Source organism: Salmo salar, chromosome 03 (genome assembly GCF_965601325.2).
Source record: "Salmo salar chromosome 03, fSalSal1, whole genome shotgun sequence".
In the NCBI taxonomy this organism is placed as follows: domain Eukaryota; kingdom Metazoa; phylum Chordata; class Actinopteri; order Salmoniformes; family Salmonidae; genus Salmo; species Salmo salar.
Window position 1 is genome coordinate 86,612,181 of NC_138293.1, and position 18,992 is coordinate 86,631,172.

At 44.5% G+C, this 18,992-nt stretch overlaps 1 protein-coding gene across 1 annotated transcript in view; it reads right to left on the bottom strand.

Moving 5' to 3' along the window:
- Positions 1 to 18,983, bottom strand: part of LOC106592965 (coronin-7) — a 384,873-nt gene extending 365,890 nt beyond the window's left edge. Inside the window, exons 1-4 of the mRNA XM_082972853.1 lie at positions 18,584 to 18,983; positions 14,964 to 15,060; positions 14,480 to 14,560; positions 6,242 to 6,312 (exon numbers count right to left, since the gene is read on the bottom strand). Coding sequence (XP_082828979.1) covers positions 6,242 to 6,312; positions 14,480 to 14,560; positions 14,964 to 15,060; positions 18,584 to 18,643 — 309 coding nt within the window. The 5' untranslated portion in view covers positions 18,644 to 18,983. The remainder of the gene's footprint in view (positions 1 to 6,241; positions 6,313 to 14,479; positions 14,561 to 14,963; positions 15,061 to 18,583) is intronic.
- Positions 18,984 to 18,992: the final 9 nt, after the last annotated feature.

Sequence of the window (18,992 nt, forward strand, 5' to 3'; positions counted from 1 at the left end):
AAGCAAGTGTATGTTACACATGCATTTAAATACAGTATTATACACATGTAAATGTAACATATGCATACGTCTATCTAATGTTAGAGAGAAGGTTGAGGTTTGTATCTTGCTCCATATCAGTAGGTCATCGAAGGCAATGACTTAAACTGATCCCTTCACCCCAGCTACACTCACTGAACGCTCAAACCCCAGCTACACTCACTGAACGCTCAAACCCCAGCTACACTCACTGAACGCTCAAACCCCAGCTACACTTACTGAACGCTCAAACCCCAGCTACACTTACTGAACGCTCAAACACCAGCTACACTCACTGAACGCTCAAACCCCAGCTACACTCACTGCACGCTCAAACCCCAGCTACACTCACTGCACGCTCAAACCCCAGCTACACTCACTGAACGCTGAACAGTGAGTTAATTTCCAACAGCTGGCCTTGCCCTAAAACCCACCGCAGCCGACTCAGTATGCCCATACCCAACCACCTACTGTTAAACATTGGAGCTTTCACTACTAGGACTACTGACACCTGGACCATGTTCTGCCTACTAGGACTACTGACACCTGGACCATGTTCTCCCTACTAGGACTACTGACCTGGACCATGTTCTCCCTACTAGGACTACTGACACCTGGACCATGTTCTCCCTACTAGGACTACTGACCTGGACCATGTTCTGCCTACTAGGACTACTGACCTGGACCATGTTCTCCCTACTAGGACTACTGACACCTGGACCATGTTCTCCCTACTAGGACTACTGACACCTGGACCATGTTCTCCCTACTAGGACTACTGACACCTGGACCATGTTCTCCCTACTAGGACTACTGACACCTGGACCATGTTCTCCCTACTAGGACTACTGACACCTGGACCATGTTCTCCCTACTAGGACTACTGACACCTGGACCATGTTCTCCCTACTAGGACTACTGACCTGGACCATGTTCTGCCTACTAGGACTACTGACCTGGACCATGTTCTCCCTACTAGGACTACTGACACCTGGACCATGTTCTCCCTACTAGGACTACTGACACCTGGACCATGTTCTCCCTACTAGGACTACTGACACCTGGACCATGTTCTCCCTACTAGGACTACTGACACCTGGACCATGTTCTCCCTACTAGGACTACTGACACCTGGACCATGTTCTCCCTACTAGGACTACTGACACCTGGACCATGTTCTCCCTACTAGGACTACTGACCTGGACCATGTTCTGCCTACTAGGACTACTGACACCTGGACCATGTTCTCCCTACTAGGACTACTGACACCTGGACCATGTTCTCACTACTAGGACTACTGACCTGGACCATGTTCTCCCTACTAGGACTACTGACACCTGGACCATGTTCTCACTACTAGGACTACTGACACCTGGACCATGTTCTCCCTACTAGGACTACTGACACCTGGACCATGTTCTCCCTACTAGGACTACTGACACCTGGACCATGTTCTCCCTACTAGGACTACTGACACCTGGACCATGTTCTCCCTACTAGGACTACTGACACCTGGACCATGTTCTCCCTACTAGGACTACTGACACCTGGACCATGTTCTCACTACTAGGACTACTGACACCTGGACCATGTTCTCCCTACTAGGACTACTGACACCTGGACCATGTTCTCCCTACTAGGACTACTGACACCTGGACCATGTTCTCCCTACTAGGACTACTGACACCTGGACCATGTTCTCACTACTAGGACTACTGACACCTGGACCATGTTCTCCCTACTAGGACTACTGACACCTGGACCATGTTCTCACTACTAGGACTACTGACCTGGACCATGTTCTCCCTACTAGGACTACTGACACCTGGACCATGTTCTCCCTACTAGGACTACTGACACCTGGACCATGTTCTCCCTACTAGGACTACTGACCTGGACCATGTTCTCCCTACTAGGACTACTGACCTGGACCATGTTCTCCCTACTAGGACTACTGACCTGGACCATGTTCTCCCTACTAGGACTACTGACACCTGGACCATGTTCTCCCTACTAGGACTACTGACACCTGGACCATGTTCTCCCTACTAGGACTACTGACACCTGGACCATGTTCTCCCTACTAGGACTACTGACACCTGGACCATGTTCTCACTACTAGGACTACTGACACCTGGACCATGTTCTCCCTACTAGGACTACTGACCTGGACCATGTTCTCCCTACTAGGACTACTGACACCTGGACCATGTTCTCCCTACTAGGACTACTGACACCTGGACCATGTTCTCCCTACTAGGACTACTGACACCTGGACCATGTTCTCCCTACTAGGACTACTCACACCTGGACCATGTTCTCCCTACTAGGACTACTGACACCTGGACCATGTTCTCCCTACTAGGACTACTGACCTGGACCATGTTCTCCCTACTAGGACTACTGACACCTGGACCATGTTCTCCCTACTAGGACTACTCACACCTGGACCATGTTCTCCCTACTAGGACTACTGACCTGGACCATGTTCTCCCTACTAGGACTACTGACCTGGACCATGTTCTCCCTACTAGGACTACTGACACCTGGACCATGTTCTCACTACTAGGACTACTGACACCTGGACCATGTTCTCACTACTAGGACTACTGACCTGGACCATGTTCTCACTACTAGGACTACTGACACCTGGACCATGTTCTCCCTACTAGGACTACTGACACCTGGACCATGTTCTCCCTACTAGGACTACTGACACCTGGACCATGTTCTCCCTACTAGGACTACTGACCTGGACCATGTTCTCCCTACTAGGACTACTGACACCTGGACCATGTTCTCACTACTAGGACTACTGACACCTGGACCATGTTCTCACTACTAGGACTACTGACCTGGACCATGTTCTCCCTACTAGGACTACTGACCTGGACCATGTTCTCCCTACTAGGACTACTGACACCTGGACCATGTTCTCCCTACTAGGACTACTGACACCTGGACCATGTTCTCCCTACTAGGACTACTGACCTGGACCATGTTCTCCCTACTAGGACTACTGACACCTGGACCATGTTCTCCCTACTAGGACTACTGACACCTGGACCATGTTCTCCCTACTAGGACTACTGACACCTGGACCATGTTCTCCCTACTAGGACTACTGACACCTGGACCATGTTCTCCCTACTAGGACTACTGACACCTGGACCATGTTCTCCCTACTAGGACTACTGACACCTGGACCATGTTCTCCCTACTAGGACTACTCACACCTGGACCATGTTCTCCCTACTAGGACTACTGACACCTGGACCATGTTCTCCCTACTAGGACTACTGACACCTGGACCATGTTCTCCCTACTAGGACTACTGACACCTGGACCATGTTCTCACTACTAGGACTACTGACACCTGGACCATGTTCTCCCTACTAGGACTACTGACACCTGGACCATGTTCTCACTACTAGGACTACTGACACCTGGACCATGTTCTCCCTACTAGGACTACTGACACCTGGACCATGTTCTCCCTACTAGGACTACTGACACCTGGACCATGTTCTCACTACTAGGACTACTGACACCTGGACCATGTTCTCACTACTAGGACTACTGACACCTGGACCATGTTCTCCCTACTAGGACTACTGACCTGGACCATGTTCTCCCTACTAGGACTACTGACACCTGGACCATGTTCTCCCTACTAGGACTACTCACACCTGGACCATGTTCTCCCTACTAGGACTACTGACACCTGGACCATGTTCTCCCTACTAGGACTACTGACACCTGGACCATGTTCTCCCTACTAGGACTACTGACACCTGGACCATGTTCTCCCTACTAGGACTACTGACACCTGGACCATGTTCTCCCTACTAGGACTACTGACACCTGGACCATGTTCTCCCTACTAGGACTACTGACCTGGACCATGTTCTCCCTACTAGGACTACTGACACCTGGACCATGTTCTCCCTACTAGGACTACTGACACCTGGACCATGTTCTCACTACTAGGACTACTGACACCTGGACCATGTTCTCCCTACTAGGACTACTGACCTGGACCATGTTCTCCCTACTAGGACTACTGACACCTGGACCATGTTCTCCCTACTAGGACTACTGACACCTGGACCATGTTCTCACTACTAGGACTACTGACACCTGGACCATGTTCTCACTACTAGGACTACTGACACCTGGACCATGTTCTCCCTACTAGGACTACTGACACCTGGACCATGTTCTCCCTACTAGGACTACTGACACCTGGACCATGTTCTCCCTACTAGGACTACTGACACCTGGACCATGTTCTCCCTACTAGGACTACTGACACCTGGACCATGTTCTCCCTACTAGGACTACTGACACCTGGACCATGTTCTCCCTACTAGGACTACTGACACCTGGACCATGTTCTCCCTACTAGGACTACTGACACCTGGACCATGTTCTCCCTACTAGGACTACTGACACCTGGACCATGTTCTCCCTACTAGGACTACTGACCTGGACCATGTTCTGCCTACTAGGACTACTGACACCTGGACCATGTTCTCACTACTAGGACTACTGACACCTGGACCATGTTCTCCCTACTAGGACTACTGACACCTGGACCATGTTCTGCCTACTAGGACTACTGACACCTGGACCATGTTCTCCCTACTAGGACTACTGACACCTGGACCATGTTCTCCCTACTAGGACTACTGACACCTGGACCATGTTCTCACTACTAGGACTACTGACACCTGGACCATGTTCTCCCTACTAGGACTACTGACACCTGGACCATGTTCTCCCTACTAGGACTACTGACACCTGGACCATGTTCTCCCTACTAGGACTACTGACCTGGACCATGTTCTCCCTACTAGGACTACTGACCTGGACCATGTTCTCCCTACTAGGACTACTGACACCTGGACCATGTTCTCCCTACTAGGACTACTGACACCTGGACCATGTTCTCCCTACTAGGACTACTGACACCTGGACCATGTTCTCCCTACTAGGACTACTGACACCTGGACCATGTTCTCCCTACTAGGACTACTGACACCTGGACCATGTTCTCACTACTAGGACTACTGACACCTGGACCATGTTCTCCCTACTAGGACTACTGACACCTGGACCATGTTCTCCCTACTAGGACTACTGACACCTGGACCATGTTCTCCCTACTAGGACTACTGACCTGGACCATGTTCTCCCTACTAGGACTACTGACACCGGGACTGGAGAACCAAGTGGTATACAGCTGCAGATACAGGATTTAATCCAGCAATAAGGTGGTAAATTGGCGCCTTTTAAATGCCACCTGGGGCCTGTTTTATTATTTTATTTAACTAGGCAAGTCAGTTAAGAACAAATTCTTATTTACAATGACGGCCTACACCTAACCCTACCCCGGCCAAACCCAGACGACACTGGGCCAATTGTGCGCCGCCCCATGGGAGTCCCAATCACGGCCGGATGTGATGCAGCCTGGATTCGAATGAGGTACTGCAGTGACATCTCTTGTACTGAGATGAAGTGTCTTAGACCAATGCGCCAGTTGGGAGCCCAAAGCGATAGCAAAAGCGATGACAAAGTCTTAAAACAGGGTGTGTGTGTGTGTGTGTGTGTGTGTGTGTGTGTGTACGCATACATGTGTTTTTGTGGGTGTGGACGTCTGTGTGTGTTACTCAGCACAACAAGGTGACTAAAACAATACGTGTTCTTGGCAGCAGATGAAAGCTGGGAATATAAAGTATCCTAGCTGAGCTCAGGGCTCCTCTACATATGCTGGGTACTTTACTGTGGACTGAGGCTTCGGCTCAGTGTGGCTGTACATGTGTTTACTCAGCCCTCTGAGGCAGACCCTGCTGCTGAGTCTGCCTACACACTCACACATGGACTCTGAGTGACTTCAAAGGTTTCTTTCCACATAATAACAACAGTCAATGCAATTCATTTTTTTCATCCAGATGTGTCATAGCCCTCGTTCCCGGCCTAAAGACACAAACAACTGTTCATGAGTATGTGCATGTACCATGAATAAATACAACAACCCGTCTGCAAGAGAGTGTATGACCATAATAAAATCCTCTTTCCTTCCTTCCTCTCTTAAAGCTATCACTCATCTTATAGTTAGGTGAAAGGTCAAGAGGAAGGAAGGAAAGAATGAAGGACGTTTAAAAAAAAAATGAGGACAGGGCCTTAGAGGAATGAGGACAGAGTGACAGGAGGGCCTCACCGTTTCATCTGCAGAACAGGTAGCCAGGAGATTATCATCAAACGGAGAGAAGTCCAAATCAGTTATCAGATCTGAGAGAGAGAGAGAGAGAGAGAGAGGAGGACAAATCAGTTATCAGATCTGAGAGAGAGAGACAGAGAGGAGGACAAATCAGTTATCAGATCAGAGAGAGAGAGAGGAGGACAAATCAGTTATCAGATCAGAGAGAGAGAGAGGAGGACAAATCAGTTATCAGATCAGAGAGAGAGAGAGGAGGACAAATCAGTTATCAGATCGAGAGAGAGAGAGAGGAGGACAAATCAGTTATCAGATCAGAGAGAGGAGGACAAATCAGTTATCAGATCTGAGAGAGAGAGAGAGAGAGAGAGAGAGAGGAGGAAAAAACAGTTATCAAATCTGAAAGAGAGATTTGATTTTGATTTTATTTGGAACTCTTTTAGTCCCCATTTGGACTAATCTTCCAAGAGTCCTTAAACATTAAAATACAATTTATAATATGAACACATTTTCACATATAACACACTATTACAAACATACTAACATAATGACCCAATAAATACTCAATCTAAAAAATACTGATTCTTTATCTACTATAGTCCCACAACATTTCTATGTTTACTGCTCAAAAAAATAAAGGGAACACAAACAACACATCCTAGATCTGAATGAAAGAAATAATCTTATTAAATACTTTTTTCTTTACATAGTTGAATGTGCTGACAACAAAATCACACAAAAATAATCAATGGAAATCCAATTTATCAACCCATGGAGGTCTGGATTTGGAGTCACACTCAAAATTAAAGTGGAAAACCACACTACAGGCTGATCCAACTTTGATGTAATGTCCTTAAAACAAGTCAAAATGAGGCTCAGTAGTGTGTGTGGCCTCCACGTGCCTGTATGACCTCCCTACAACGCCTGGGCATGCTCCTGATGAGGTGGCGGATGGTCTCCTGAGGGATCTCCTCCCAGACCTGGACTAAAGCATCCGCCAACTCCTGGACAGTCTGTGGTGCATCGTGGCGTTGGTGGATGGAGCGAGACATGATGTCCCAGATGTGCTCAATTGGATTCAGGTCTGTGGAACGGGCGGGCCAGTCCATAGCATCAATGCCTTCCTCTTGCAGGAACTGCTGACACACTCCAGCCACATGAGGTCTAGCATTGTCTTGCATTAGGAGGAACCCAGGGCCAACCGCACCAGCATATGGTCTCACAAGGGGTCTGAGGATCTCATCTCGGTACCTAATGGCAGTCAGGCTACCTCTGGCGAGCACATGGAGGGCTGTGCGGCCCCCCAAAGAAATGCCACCCCACACCATGACTGACCCACCGCCAAACCGGTCATGCTGGAGGATGTTGCAGGCAGCAGAACGTTCTCCACGCCGTCTCCAGACTCTGTCACGTCTGTCACATGTGCTCAGTGTGAACCTGCTTTCATCTGTGAAGAGCACAGAGCGCCAGTGGCGAATTTGCCAATCTTGGTGTTCTCTGGCAAATGCCAAACATCCTGCACGGTGTTGGGCTGTAAGCACAACCCCCACCTGTGGACATCAGGCCCTCATACCACCCTCATGGAGTCTGTTTCTGACCGTTTGAGCAGACACATGCACATTTGTGGCCTGCTGGAGGTCATTTTGCAGGGCTCTGGCAGTGCTTCTCCTGCTCCTCCTTGCACAAAGGCGGAGGTAGCGGTCCTGCTGCTGGGTTGTTGCCCTCCTACGGCCTTCTCCACGTCTCCTGATGTACTGGCCTGTCTCCTGGTAGCGCCTCCATGCTCTGGACACTACGCTGACAGACACAGCAAACCTTCTTGCCACAGCTCGCATTGATGTGCCATCCTGGATGAGCTGCACTACCTGAGCCACTTGTGTGGGTTGTAGACTCCGTCTCATGCTACCACTAGAGTGAAAGCACCGCCAGCATTCAAAAGTGACCAAAACATCAGCCAGGAAGCATAGGAACTGAGAAGTGGTCTGTGGTCCCCACCTGCAGAACCACTCCTTTATTGGGGGTGCCTTGCTAATTGCCTATAATTTCCACCTGTTGTCTATTCCATTTGCACAACAGCATGTGAAATGTATTGTCAATCAGTGTTGCTTCCTAAGTGGACAGTTTGATTTCACAGAAGTGTGATTGACTTGGAGTTACATTGTGTTGTTTAAGTGTTCCCTTTATTTTTTGGAGCAGTGTATTATAGTTAAATTGTTTTAAAATAATGTTTAAATGTATATATTGAAAGGTTTCTGGTTTGCTCAGTTAATTTATTCCATTTTTTTATTGCTCTAAATTGAAATGTTATTTTGCCTATTTCTCTTTTCTATCTGGATAACACATAGATGGTGGACAATCTATTCCTAGTATTTACTGAATGTCTGTCTCTTACAAACTGATTACCGTTGTGAATAGAACTTGGCCGTTTTAAATGATGTATATTATGAAATAAAATAAGCGTGTTTTTTTCAATTATCTTGTCGATTGATGACCAACCAAGAACATTGCGCATGACTGCAACAGAAGAACCATATCTCCACCTTAAAAGAATCCTTGCTGCTTTGTTCTGTGCAATCTGCAGCTTCCTAACTTCACTTGATGATGCATTTCCCCAGACCACAGAACAGTAGTTCACCTGACTCTCAATTAGTGCTTGTTATTAGATTAAGAATTTTTCCTGGTAAATATTTATCTATCCTTCTGATTATGCATGCCGTTTTAATATTGTTTGTACATAGATGAGTTATTTGAGACGACCATGATAAGCAGTTATCTAGCTGCACTCCCAATAGTTTGGTTTCTGACACTTCTTCAATTAGTACTCCTCCCATACTTAATTGTATCCCATGCTGTACCCAATTCAATGCTACCTCCTTAAAACCATAATGCATTCATTTTGTCAAAATTATTTCATGATCCACTAAATCAAATGCTGCACTGAAATCTAAAAATAGTACACCCACAAACTTGCCATTATCCATAGCATTGAGCCACTGGTCAGTCATGTCAACCAATGCAGTGGTAGTGGAATGGTTTTTGCGATAAGCATACTGATTGGCTGTAATCAGATCATTCTTTTCCATGTACTCCCATATTTGTCTACTCACAATACCCTCCAATATCTTACTGAGTGTAGGGAGTAGACTAATTGGTCAACTATTGGCAGGAGTAATGGGTTCTTTGCAGTCTTTCGGAATAGGACACAGTTTCACATGCTTCCATACATTTGCAAACATTCCCTTTTCCAGTGACCAATTAAATATGTATCTCAGTGGAACTGCAATCTGGGAAGCAGCACAGCGTAGCAAAAAATTGTCCATAAGATCATAACCTGTAGATTTACCATCGGGTAATGACTTCAATAGGTTTAACACCTCCTCCACTTACACCGTTTGCAGACTAAAAGAGCAGATCTTGTTGCTCATAATATGATCATCAATCCATTGGACAACAGCTTGTTTGGAAGAATGTATGTTTACATTGTTGCACGGTAAATTAATTTTCTTTGTAAAAAAAATCTGCAAAATGATTAGCAATATCAACTGGTTTTGTTATTATTCTCCCGTCAACCTCCACACTAGATGGGCATGATGAGATGGACGTACCAAGTAAGCCCTTAACTGTGTTCCATACCTTTTTAGGATCATTTTTACAACCAATAAAATCATTGTTGTAAATAACTTTTTTTTCTTTCGATTCAATTTAACTGCATCATTAAGTAATGTTTTATAATTCTGTTCATCAATTTCTAATTTTGACTTGGCTGCTAAGACTTTTGCCATATTTCTTTGAGAAAAAGCCTCACCCAGTTCATCATCAATCCATGGAGATGGACGAGCACCAACTGTACTCTTTCTTACTGGGGCATGATGGTCCATTACCTCATTGAGCAAATCAGTAAAACATTCTGTAGCGTGATTTAAATCATCCTCTAGATAAATCAGCTCCCAGGGTACAGCAGCCAGATCATTTAGAAATAGCTCATGATTAAATGTTTTAAAATTTCTCTTGACCACAATCCTAGGGGGTTTCTTTGGAGCCTTGGTGTTCATGGTTATGGTAACAATATTATGGTCTGTCCAGCCCACTGGCATTGATCTGGCTTTTAAGCATTGCAATGGTATATTACAGAAGATCAGATCAATGCATGTGTCTGAACGATGACCCAACTTAGTTGATGATCTAGTAGTATCATTAACCATTTGTTTCAAACCACAGTTCTTGGCATATCTCATCAATTTTGTTCTATTCGAATTATTGTGATCCTTCCAATTTATATTAAAATCACCCAAGATAAATACATCTCTGTTACCATCTGTGACCTGGTCAAACCCAGTGCATAAGTCATCCAGATATGACACCTTAGAGCTAGGAGGTCTTTACACATCCTACCAATAAGGAGGCAGATGTACTTGAGCCCATGGTGCCTCTATTTGACATGCATTAAGGTTTTCCCTCCTCTTAAAAGGGATATGATTCTGAATGTACAGTGCTACACCCCCACCATTCCTATTCCTGTCCCTTCTAAGTGGACTATATCCATGAAAGTTAATTTACCCATCATTTACAGATGCATCTAAATGCATTTCGGTCAAAGCCAAAATATGAATATTAGTTACAAACCTCATGTATTTTGTTAGGAAGGCTACATACATTAACCTGAGCTATATGCAACCCTTTCCTTATCAAGTGAAGATCAATAGAGCATGTTGAGAGAGAGACAGAGTGCAAATCAGTTATCAGATCTGAGAGAGAGAGAAAGAGGAGAGAGAGAGAGAGAGAGAGAGGACAAAGCAGTTATCAGATCTGAGAGAGAGAGAGAGAGAGGAGGACAAAGCAATTACCAGATCTGAGAGAGAGAGAGAAGTCCAAATCAGTTATCAGATCTGAGAGAGAGAGAGAGAGAGGAGGACAAAGAAGTTATCAGATCTGAGAGAGAGAGAGAGAGAGAGAGAGATAGGAGGACAAAGCAATTATCAGATCTGAGAGTGAGAGAGAGAGAGAGAGAGAGAGAGAGAGAGAGAGAGAGAGAGAGAAGTCCAAATCAGTTATCAGATCTGAGAAAGAGGAGAACAAACGAGATTTAGGTCACAAGTTTAAGGGTTTATTTGAGAACAATGGCATTTTCATTCCTCTTGTGATCACTTGGGAACAATGAGTATAATTCGTAAGTTAAAAGTCCAATGCAGCAGTTTTTGTCACAATATCAAATCATTTCTGGGGAACAATTAAGTACCTTACTGTGATTAGTTTCAATTAAAATGGTCAAAAAGAAACAACAAAAGCTAGGGGCTAGGGGTCAGTATTGAGAATTTTGAAAAAAATATGTGCCCATTTTTAACTGCCTCCTACACCAACTCAGAAGCTAGGATATGCATATTATTAACATATTTGGATAGAAAACACTCTGAATTTTCGAAAACTGTTTGAATGGTGTCTGTAAGTATAGCAAAACTCATATGGCAGGCAAAAACCTGAGAAAAACAAAAGAATTTTGTGGCTGTACTATTTTTTTCGAGTCACTGCTAATAGATCACACAGTGACAAAGGATTCATTTCGCACTTCCTACGGCTTCCACTAGATGTCAACGATCTTTATAAAGTTGTTTGAGGCGTCTATGATGAACAGAGACCGGATGACAAGGAAGGGAAGTTGACGTCCCTGGGATGTCGTCACTTCATTATTGCACGCACACGGCCTTCCCTGTAGCTCAGTTGGTAGAGCATGGTGTTTGCAACGCCAGGGTTGTGGGTTCGATTCCCACGGGGGGCCAGCACAGAAATAAAATGTATGAAATTGTATTAAATGTATGCATTCACTACTGTAAGTCGCTCTGGATAAGAGTGTCTGCTAAATGACTAAAATGTAATGTGCCTTCAAGTGAGGCGAGACATTTTTCAAAACATTTTTCAAGACACAGGAGAGGTCGGGTTGAAATATTACTGATGTTTCAAGTTAAAAATGGCCCTAAAGATTGATGCTAAACAACGTTTGACATGTTTGAACGAATGTAAATAGATTTTTTTTTTTACTTTTCGTCATGACTTTTCCCCCCCCGCCCTACATTTTGAGGAGCCTACTGAACGCGCTAACAACATGGAACAACTTGGAGTTATTTTGACATAAATTATGAACTTTGTCGAAAGAAACCACATTTGTTGTGGACCTGGGATTCCTGGAAGTGCCTTCTGATTAAGATAATCAAAGGTAAGGGATTATTTACAATAGTATTATTGATATTAGATGGTTCCAAGATGGTGCTAACCTGTATATCCTAGCCTATTGTTCTTAGCATAGCACCCCGTTTATTGCAAAGTGTGATTTCCCAGTAAAGTTATTTTGAAATCTGGCAATGCGGTAGCATTTACGAGATGTTAGTCTATAATTCTTTGAATGACAATATTATAATTTACCAATGTTTTCGAATAGTAATTTTGTAAATTGTAATGCTGATTCACCGGTAGCATTTGAGGGAAAACAAATTCTGAATTTCACCGCCACTGTAAAATGCTGTTTTTGGATATAAATATGAACTTGATGGAACAAAAAAATGCATGTATTGTATAACATAAAGTCCTAGGAGTGTGATCTGATGAAGATTGTCAAAGGTTAGTGCATCATTTTAGCTGGTTTTCTGCTTTTGGTGACGCCTGTCTTTGAATTGACAAAACATTACACACAGCTATTTTCAATGTACTCTCCTAACATAACCTAACTTTATGCTTTCGCCGTAAAGCCTCTTTGAAATCGGACAATGTGGTTGGATTTAGGAGATGTTTATCTTTCAAATGGTGAAAAATAGCTCATTGTTTGAGAAATTGAAATTATTAGATTCTTGCAGTTTTGAATTTCCCGCCATGGTATCTTGTCAATAAATCCCGTTAAAGGGATCAGAGCGGGAAGGGGTCCTCTAGAGGTTAACAAAGAGCAATTTTTCAAGGAAGAATTTTGCTGGGACTGTCTGGGAGTGGTCTGAGTGGAGAGGGGAAAACTAACTGTTATTGGCAGAGAGGTTAGGAACCCTCTTTCTTATTGGTAAATTAACAAACTTACTGCCTGATAATGTCACCAGGCACGCCAAAACTTCATCCCACCAAAACAGGTTGAAATTTCAGCTGGTCTTTCCAAACAGCTCTTACACTAAAAGAGCATTATAATAATTTTCACAATTTCAGAGTATTATTCCAACCTCCTAGTGTGGAAATATATATAAAACACAGGAAATCACATTTTGGACTGCACTGGGCCTTTAAGAAACTGGTCTTATTAAAAAAGCAGACAAAAGGGAGTGAGTAAGAAAAAGGTTGAAACATCTGGACCCAGATCTCTCACGTTAGAAACCACGTTAGACCAAGAGGAAATTCCCTTTTGGACCAGTGACTTTTGAAGTCGCAGGCAGGGCTAGCTCATCACGAGACCATGAGCAACCATGTACCTGACTCATGTTCACTACACCTAGTTCCAGATCTGGTTGTACTGGCTAGCTAAGTCCTTTGCTCGGTAGTCGTGACAATGACCATAGCAGTTGGCAAGACAGACAGACAGTACAATCCCAGATAAATGATTGTGCTATGTAAAACATACTCATGGTAAGAATTTGAAACATTAAAGATGCACGATGCAGAAATTGCTCCACCATTTCCTGGTTGCTAAAATTCTAATAGTTCACTTAATTGCAGTTCATGTGACAAAGCAAACAAGTGTAGTGTACAGAGTCATTGTACCATCTAAACCGCTGTGAAACATACTTTACATAACTAAAAATATTGTATTTCCAGCTGTTTGAAGCAAAAGACGAAAACAAAACTTAACGGGAAGCATAGAAATAGCGCACATAGAACAGATCTACTTCTTATACTTCCTTTCAATGCGAATGATAGATCTATATGAATTTGTTTATTGTTTAGGTCGCCCAAAATGTTACATATTGCAGCTTTAAGAAATGTAAAACAACAGCGAGAGAAATTAAAGAGTTGTGATGAGTGGATAGTGTCTGGCGCTTGTGAAGAAGGGATTTTACAATGACGGCCTACCCCGGCCAAACCCTCCAATAACCCAGACGCTGGGAAAATTGTGCGCCGCCTTATGGGACTCCCCATCACGGCAGGTTGTGCTATAGCCTGGGATCTAACCAGGGTCTACAGTGATGCCTCTTGCACTGACAGGCAGAGCCTTAGACCGCTGCGCCACTCAGGAGAAATGAATGAAAAGTGGATGAAAAGTGGATAGAGGGATCTTACCAGCATGACATGGGATCACAGTCACTGTCCACTTGCCATCAGACCCTGGTTCCACAGAAGTGAGGCCGAGCATTCCTCCACCTGGTGACAATTAAGACACACACAAGAGACACAGACAGTGTGATCTATACAGTCTCTCTTTCATACTGATATGGCCTGCTTAAACAAAAACAGATGGAGATATCTGCTCTGTGATGGCAATACCTGCTCACACACGCTTCAACAGACAGGTAAATATACCAGAGAAACAGACAGGTAAATATACCAGAGAAACAGACAGCATGACTCCTCATAACAGAGACCAGACAGAATATTCTTAGTTGAACCCCAACCGCATACCACTGTTGCCTGAATCACACTATAGGGCCAAAAGTATACCACATCCACCATAGTTGCTGGAATCATGCAGGAACAGACATTTTGAAAAGAAAGCAGTGTGGTTCTGGTCGGCCCTATAGTTGTCCTGACTCAGTCTTATCCTTACCGGCCTGGTCAGTGTTGAAGGCCACAAGCCTGGTGCTGGATTTGATGTGGTTCCCCTGAGAGGTGAAGGATCCTGCCCGGACATTACTGATCCAGCCCTGGACACAGGGGAAATTCACAGTGCATTAGGGGTAGGTGTGGTGGGACACTGGAGCTATCATTAGGAAGATGACTTAGGGAACTGGCCATCAGATAAAACAAAAGGTGATCGCTGTGGCCTAAAAGATGACACTGTCTAACGGTCATTATGGGTAGGCTATATAATAGAGTAGGGACAAACAGAACTGTTGTTATACTTGACAAGAAAACCATTAGAATGTTTCAGATATTGTCTGTTCACTTAAATGCAAGTCTATCCAACTGAGTGGGATCCTAAGTGTTCCCTTGACAAGTCCACACAAGACAATAGCAGCTCACACTCTTTTAGATACACACTGCTGAAGTGCAATGCCGTTCATAGTCATCCCAAAATAAACTGTGGATAACTTAAATGCAGAGGCACACGCACACTGTTTCTCTCCTGCTGCTGGTGATTCTCTGATCCACCTCTACGCAGACGACACCATTCTGTATACCTCTGGCCCTTCTTTGGACACTGTGTTAACTAACCTCCAGACGAGCTTCAATGCCATACAACTCTCCTTCCGTGGCCTCCAACTGCTCTTAAATGCAAGTAAAACTAAATGCATGCTCTTCAACCGATCGCTGCCTGCACCTGCCCACCCGTCCAGCATCACTACTCTGGACGGTTCTGACTTAGAATATGTGGACAACTACAAATACCTAGGTGTCTGGTTAGACTGTAAACTCTCCTTCCAGACTCACATTAAGCATCTCCAATCCAAAATTAAATCTAGAATCAGCTTCCTACTTTATAACAAAGCATCCTTCACTCATGCTGCCAAACATACCCTCGTAAAACTGACCAGCCTACCGATCCTTGACTTTGGCGATGTCATTTACGAAATAGCCTCCAACACTCTACTCAGCAAACTGGATGTAGTCTATCACAGTGCCATCCGTTTTGTCACCAAAGCCCCATATACTACCCATCATTGCGACCTGTACGCTCTCGTTGGCTGGCCCTCGCTTCATACTTGTCGCCAAACCCACTGGCTCCAGGTCATCTACAAGTCTCTGCTAGGTAAAGACCCGCCTTATCTCAGCTCACTGGTCACCATAGCAGCACCCAGCCGTAGCACACGCTCCAGCAGGTATATCTCACTAGTCACCCCCAAAGCCAATTCCTCCTTTGGCCGCCTTTCCTTCCAATCCTCTGCTGCCAATGACTGGAACGAACTGCAAATCTCACTGAAGCTGGAGACTCATATCTCCCTCACTAGCTTTAAGCACCAGCTGTACATAGCCCATCTGTAATATAGCCCATCCAACTACCTCATCCCCATACTGTATTTATTTATTTAGCTCCTTTGCACCCCAGTATCTCTACTTGCACATTCATCTTCTGCACATCAATCACTCCAGTGTTTAATTGGTATATTGTAATTACTTACCTCTCTTATCCTACCTCATTTGCACACACTGTATATAGATTTTTTTCTACTGTATTATTGACTGTATGTTTGTTTATTCCATGTGTAACTCTGTGTTGTTGTATGTGTCAAACTGCTTTGCTTTATTCTTGGCCAGGTGGCAGTTGTAAGTGAGAACTTGTTCTCAACTAGCCTACCTGGTTAAATACAGGTGAAATAAATGTTTTTTTGGTTTTTTTCATTCTCCAAACTTCCAAGATTAAGACTAACTGTCATAAACAGGAAGATTCAGACTAACTGTCATAATAAGGAAGATTCAGACTAACTGTCATAATAAGGAAGATTCAGACTAACTGTCATAATAAGGAAGATTCAGACTAACTGTCATAATAAGGAGGAGGGTATTAGAGGACATGTTGTTACACACACACACACACACACACACACCCTCTGCCGTATATGTTGAATCAGCAGAATGTTAAGGAAGTGGGAGCGACTCCCTGCGATGCGTATTCTAAAACCTCCTTTCACAACACTAACAACAGGGCAGAGGCAGGAGCGCCGTGTGTTTGAAAACACTTCTGCCAAAACCGTTATGGTTTTCAGGCCTGTGTTCAGGCCTATGTCAGACAACAGGCCTGAACACTGTCACGGGCTCCGGCAGGGAAGGTACAGAGAGCACTTAGCAGCCCAGACAGTGTCTGACAGCCCAGCAAAACAGCTAGTTTCTCTCTCTCAGGAAACACACATTACTGCTCCACAGGCAGCCAGGCATAAAGAGAACAAGGTGCCCATTCTCACTCACTCACTCCTTGGAGTTCTCCTTCTCCCTCCTAACATTTGAGATGGTGCTTTGAGTGTTGCTTTTCTGAGGCAGTCCTCCTAACAGGATCAGAGATCCACTCTGCAGCTGGAACTCACTCACACTGTGAGACTGTGTAGAGGTTTACTACATGGAGAATAAGCATCCAAGTAATGGTATGTTTCATAACTGATTTATAAGAGCACCCTTTTAAAGCTTTATTTTGGCCAGAGAGGGGTCACTCATGACTTAGGCCTATTATAAAAAGGGAACTTAACTCTCATCAATGCCAAAGCAGTTGTGAACTTCAGCTATTGCTTGACCGTGCAGCAGTGTACTGTAGTTTACACTGTAGGCCTAACCACTGTTGGTCATCATGCACGTTGCATATAGGAAATACCCAAGGGCCGTATTTGTAAGGGCTGTATTGGTGGTAGCCTATATCTGACAGCATGTACGAGGTGTCTGGCTGGCATCATGAGAAGTCTTCAAGGCACAACTGTTTTCTTTATCAAGGGGCTAAGCTACAGCAAGTCCAGAGATCAACTCGCATCAGGATCTACCAGGTTGTACAATGACATTCTCCACAATACCTAAATCATCCACTTAATATAAAGAATGTCAGACATTTCCACTGTCTCAGCCAGTCAACACAAGACAGCAGTGTGGGGGTTACATAATCGTCCACACGAGGAGTAGTGATGGCTGTCTGTGTAAATTGGTGCACAGCAGAACGTGTGTAACGAGGCACTCCCACGTATCTATCACCAGGACTGACGGCATTACACCACCACTGTGTATCTTACTCACAGCCTATTGGTTGACAGAGAGGAGCTTTGTTAAATGGCGTAGGGATACGCACTGTTATGTACAGTGCACTTTAGAACTCAGATCTGAGCATTACTGCTACATTGTAGAATGATGACCGGTTACAATGAGAGCAGGAATTCGGATACATTCGAAATAATGTGGCTATTCAGTGATGATGGGCATCACAGCCCATCTGTAACATCTGACAATCCTGACCAATACGAACCGCTGTCAATTTAAAACGTGGAATTTGCATAGACTGCTGAAAGCTAGTTAGATAACAATAACCACATGGTTAACACTAACGTTAGCAGCCTTCGCGGTTTGCACTTGGTTTTCGTAGACTATTCTCTACCAACACACTCTTACGATGCAGCAGCCTTCTGCAGATCTGTAGGAAGTTCAATTTCCTCCAAACATTTTCAGACGTTCCCCAAAACACAACTCCATTCCGTCTTCTTCACCGTTGCTAAGAACCAATGCTGGCCAAGCTTTCTTGCAACGCTCATTACTTACATCTTTCTTGGCGATCTTCGGGGTGGTGTTTTTGAATTTGGAGGTCTTGAAACGATTCATTCTAGTCACCTAAATTAACTTTCGTGCCTTCCGGGTATCTCTGTCTTGTTGGTACTGTCTTTAAAGCTCGAGCACTCAGCAGCACACTCCTTTTCAGATGACAGTTCAGCACTGTCACAACTCGCTGTGTGAGCGATTCTATCGACGATCGACTCAGACCCCTGTTTAGTTTCATCAATGATGATTGACCACCGGAAAATACAAATGTTTCTGTTTTGAAACGTTTAATCGTAATTGCCGTGAGTAAGAAGCGGACTACATGGGATACAACTGTTTAAATGCTCTTCCACAGTTTCTCAAGTACAGATATTTCAACAGAGTGAAAGTTAGTTTGCGAACATCTTGTAAC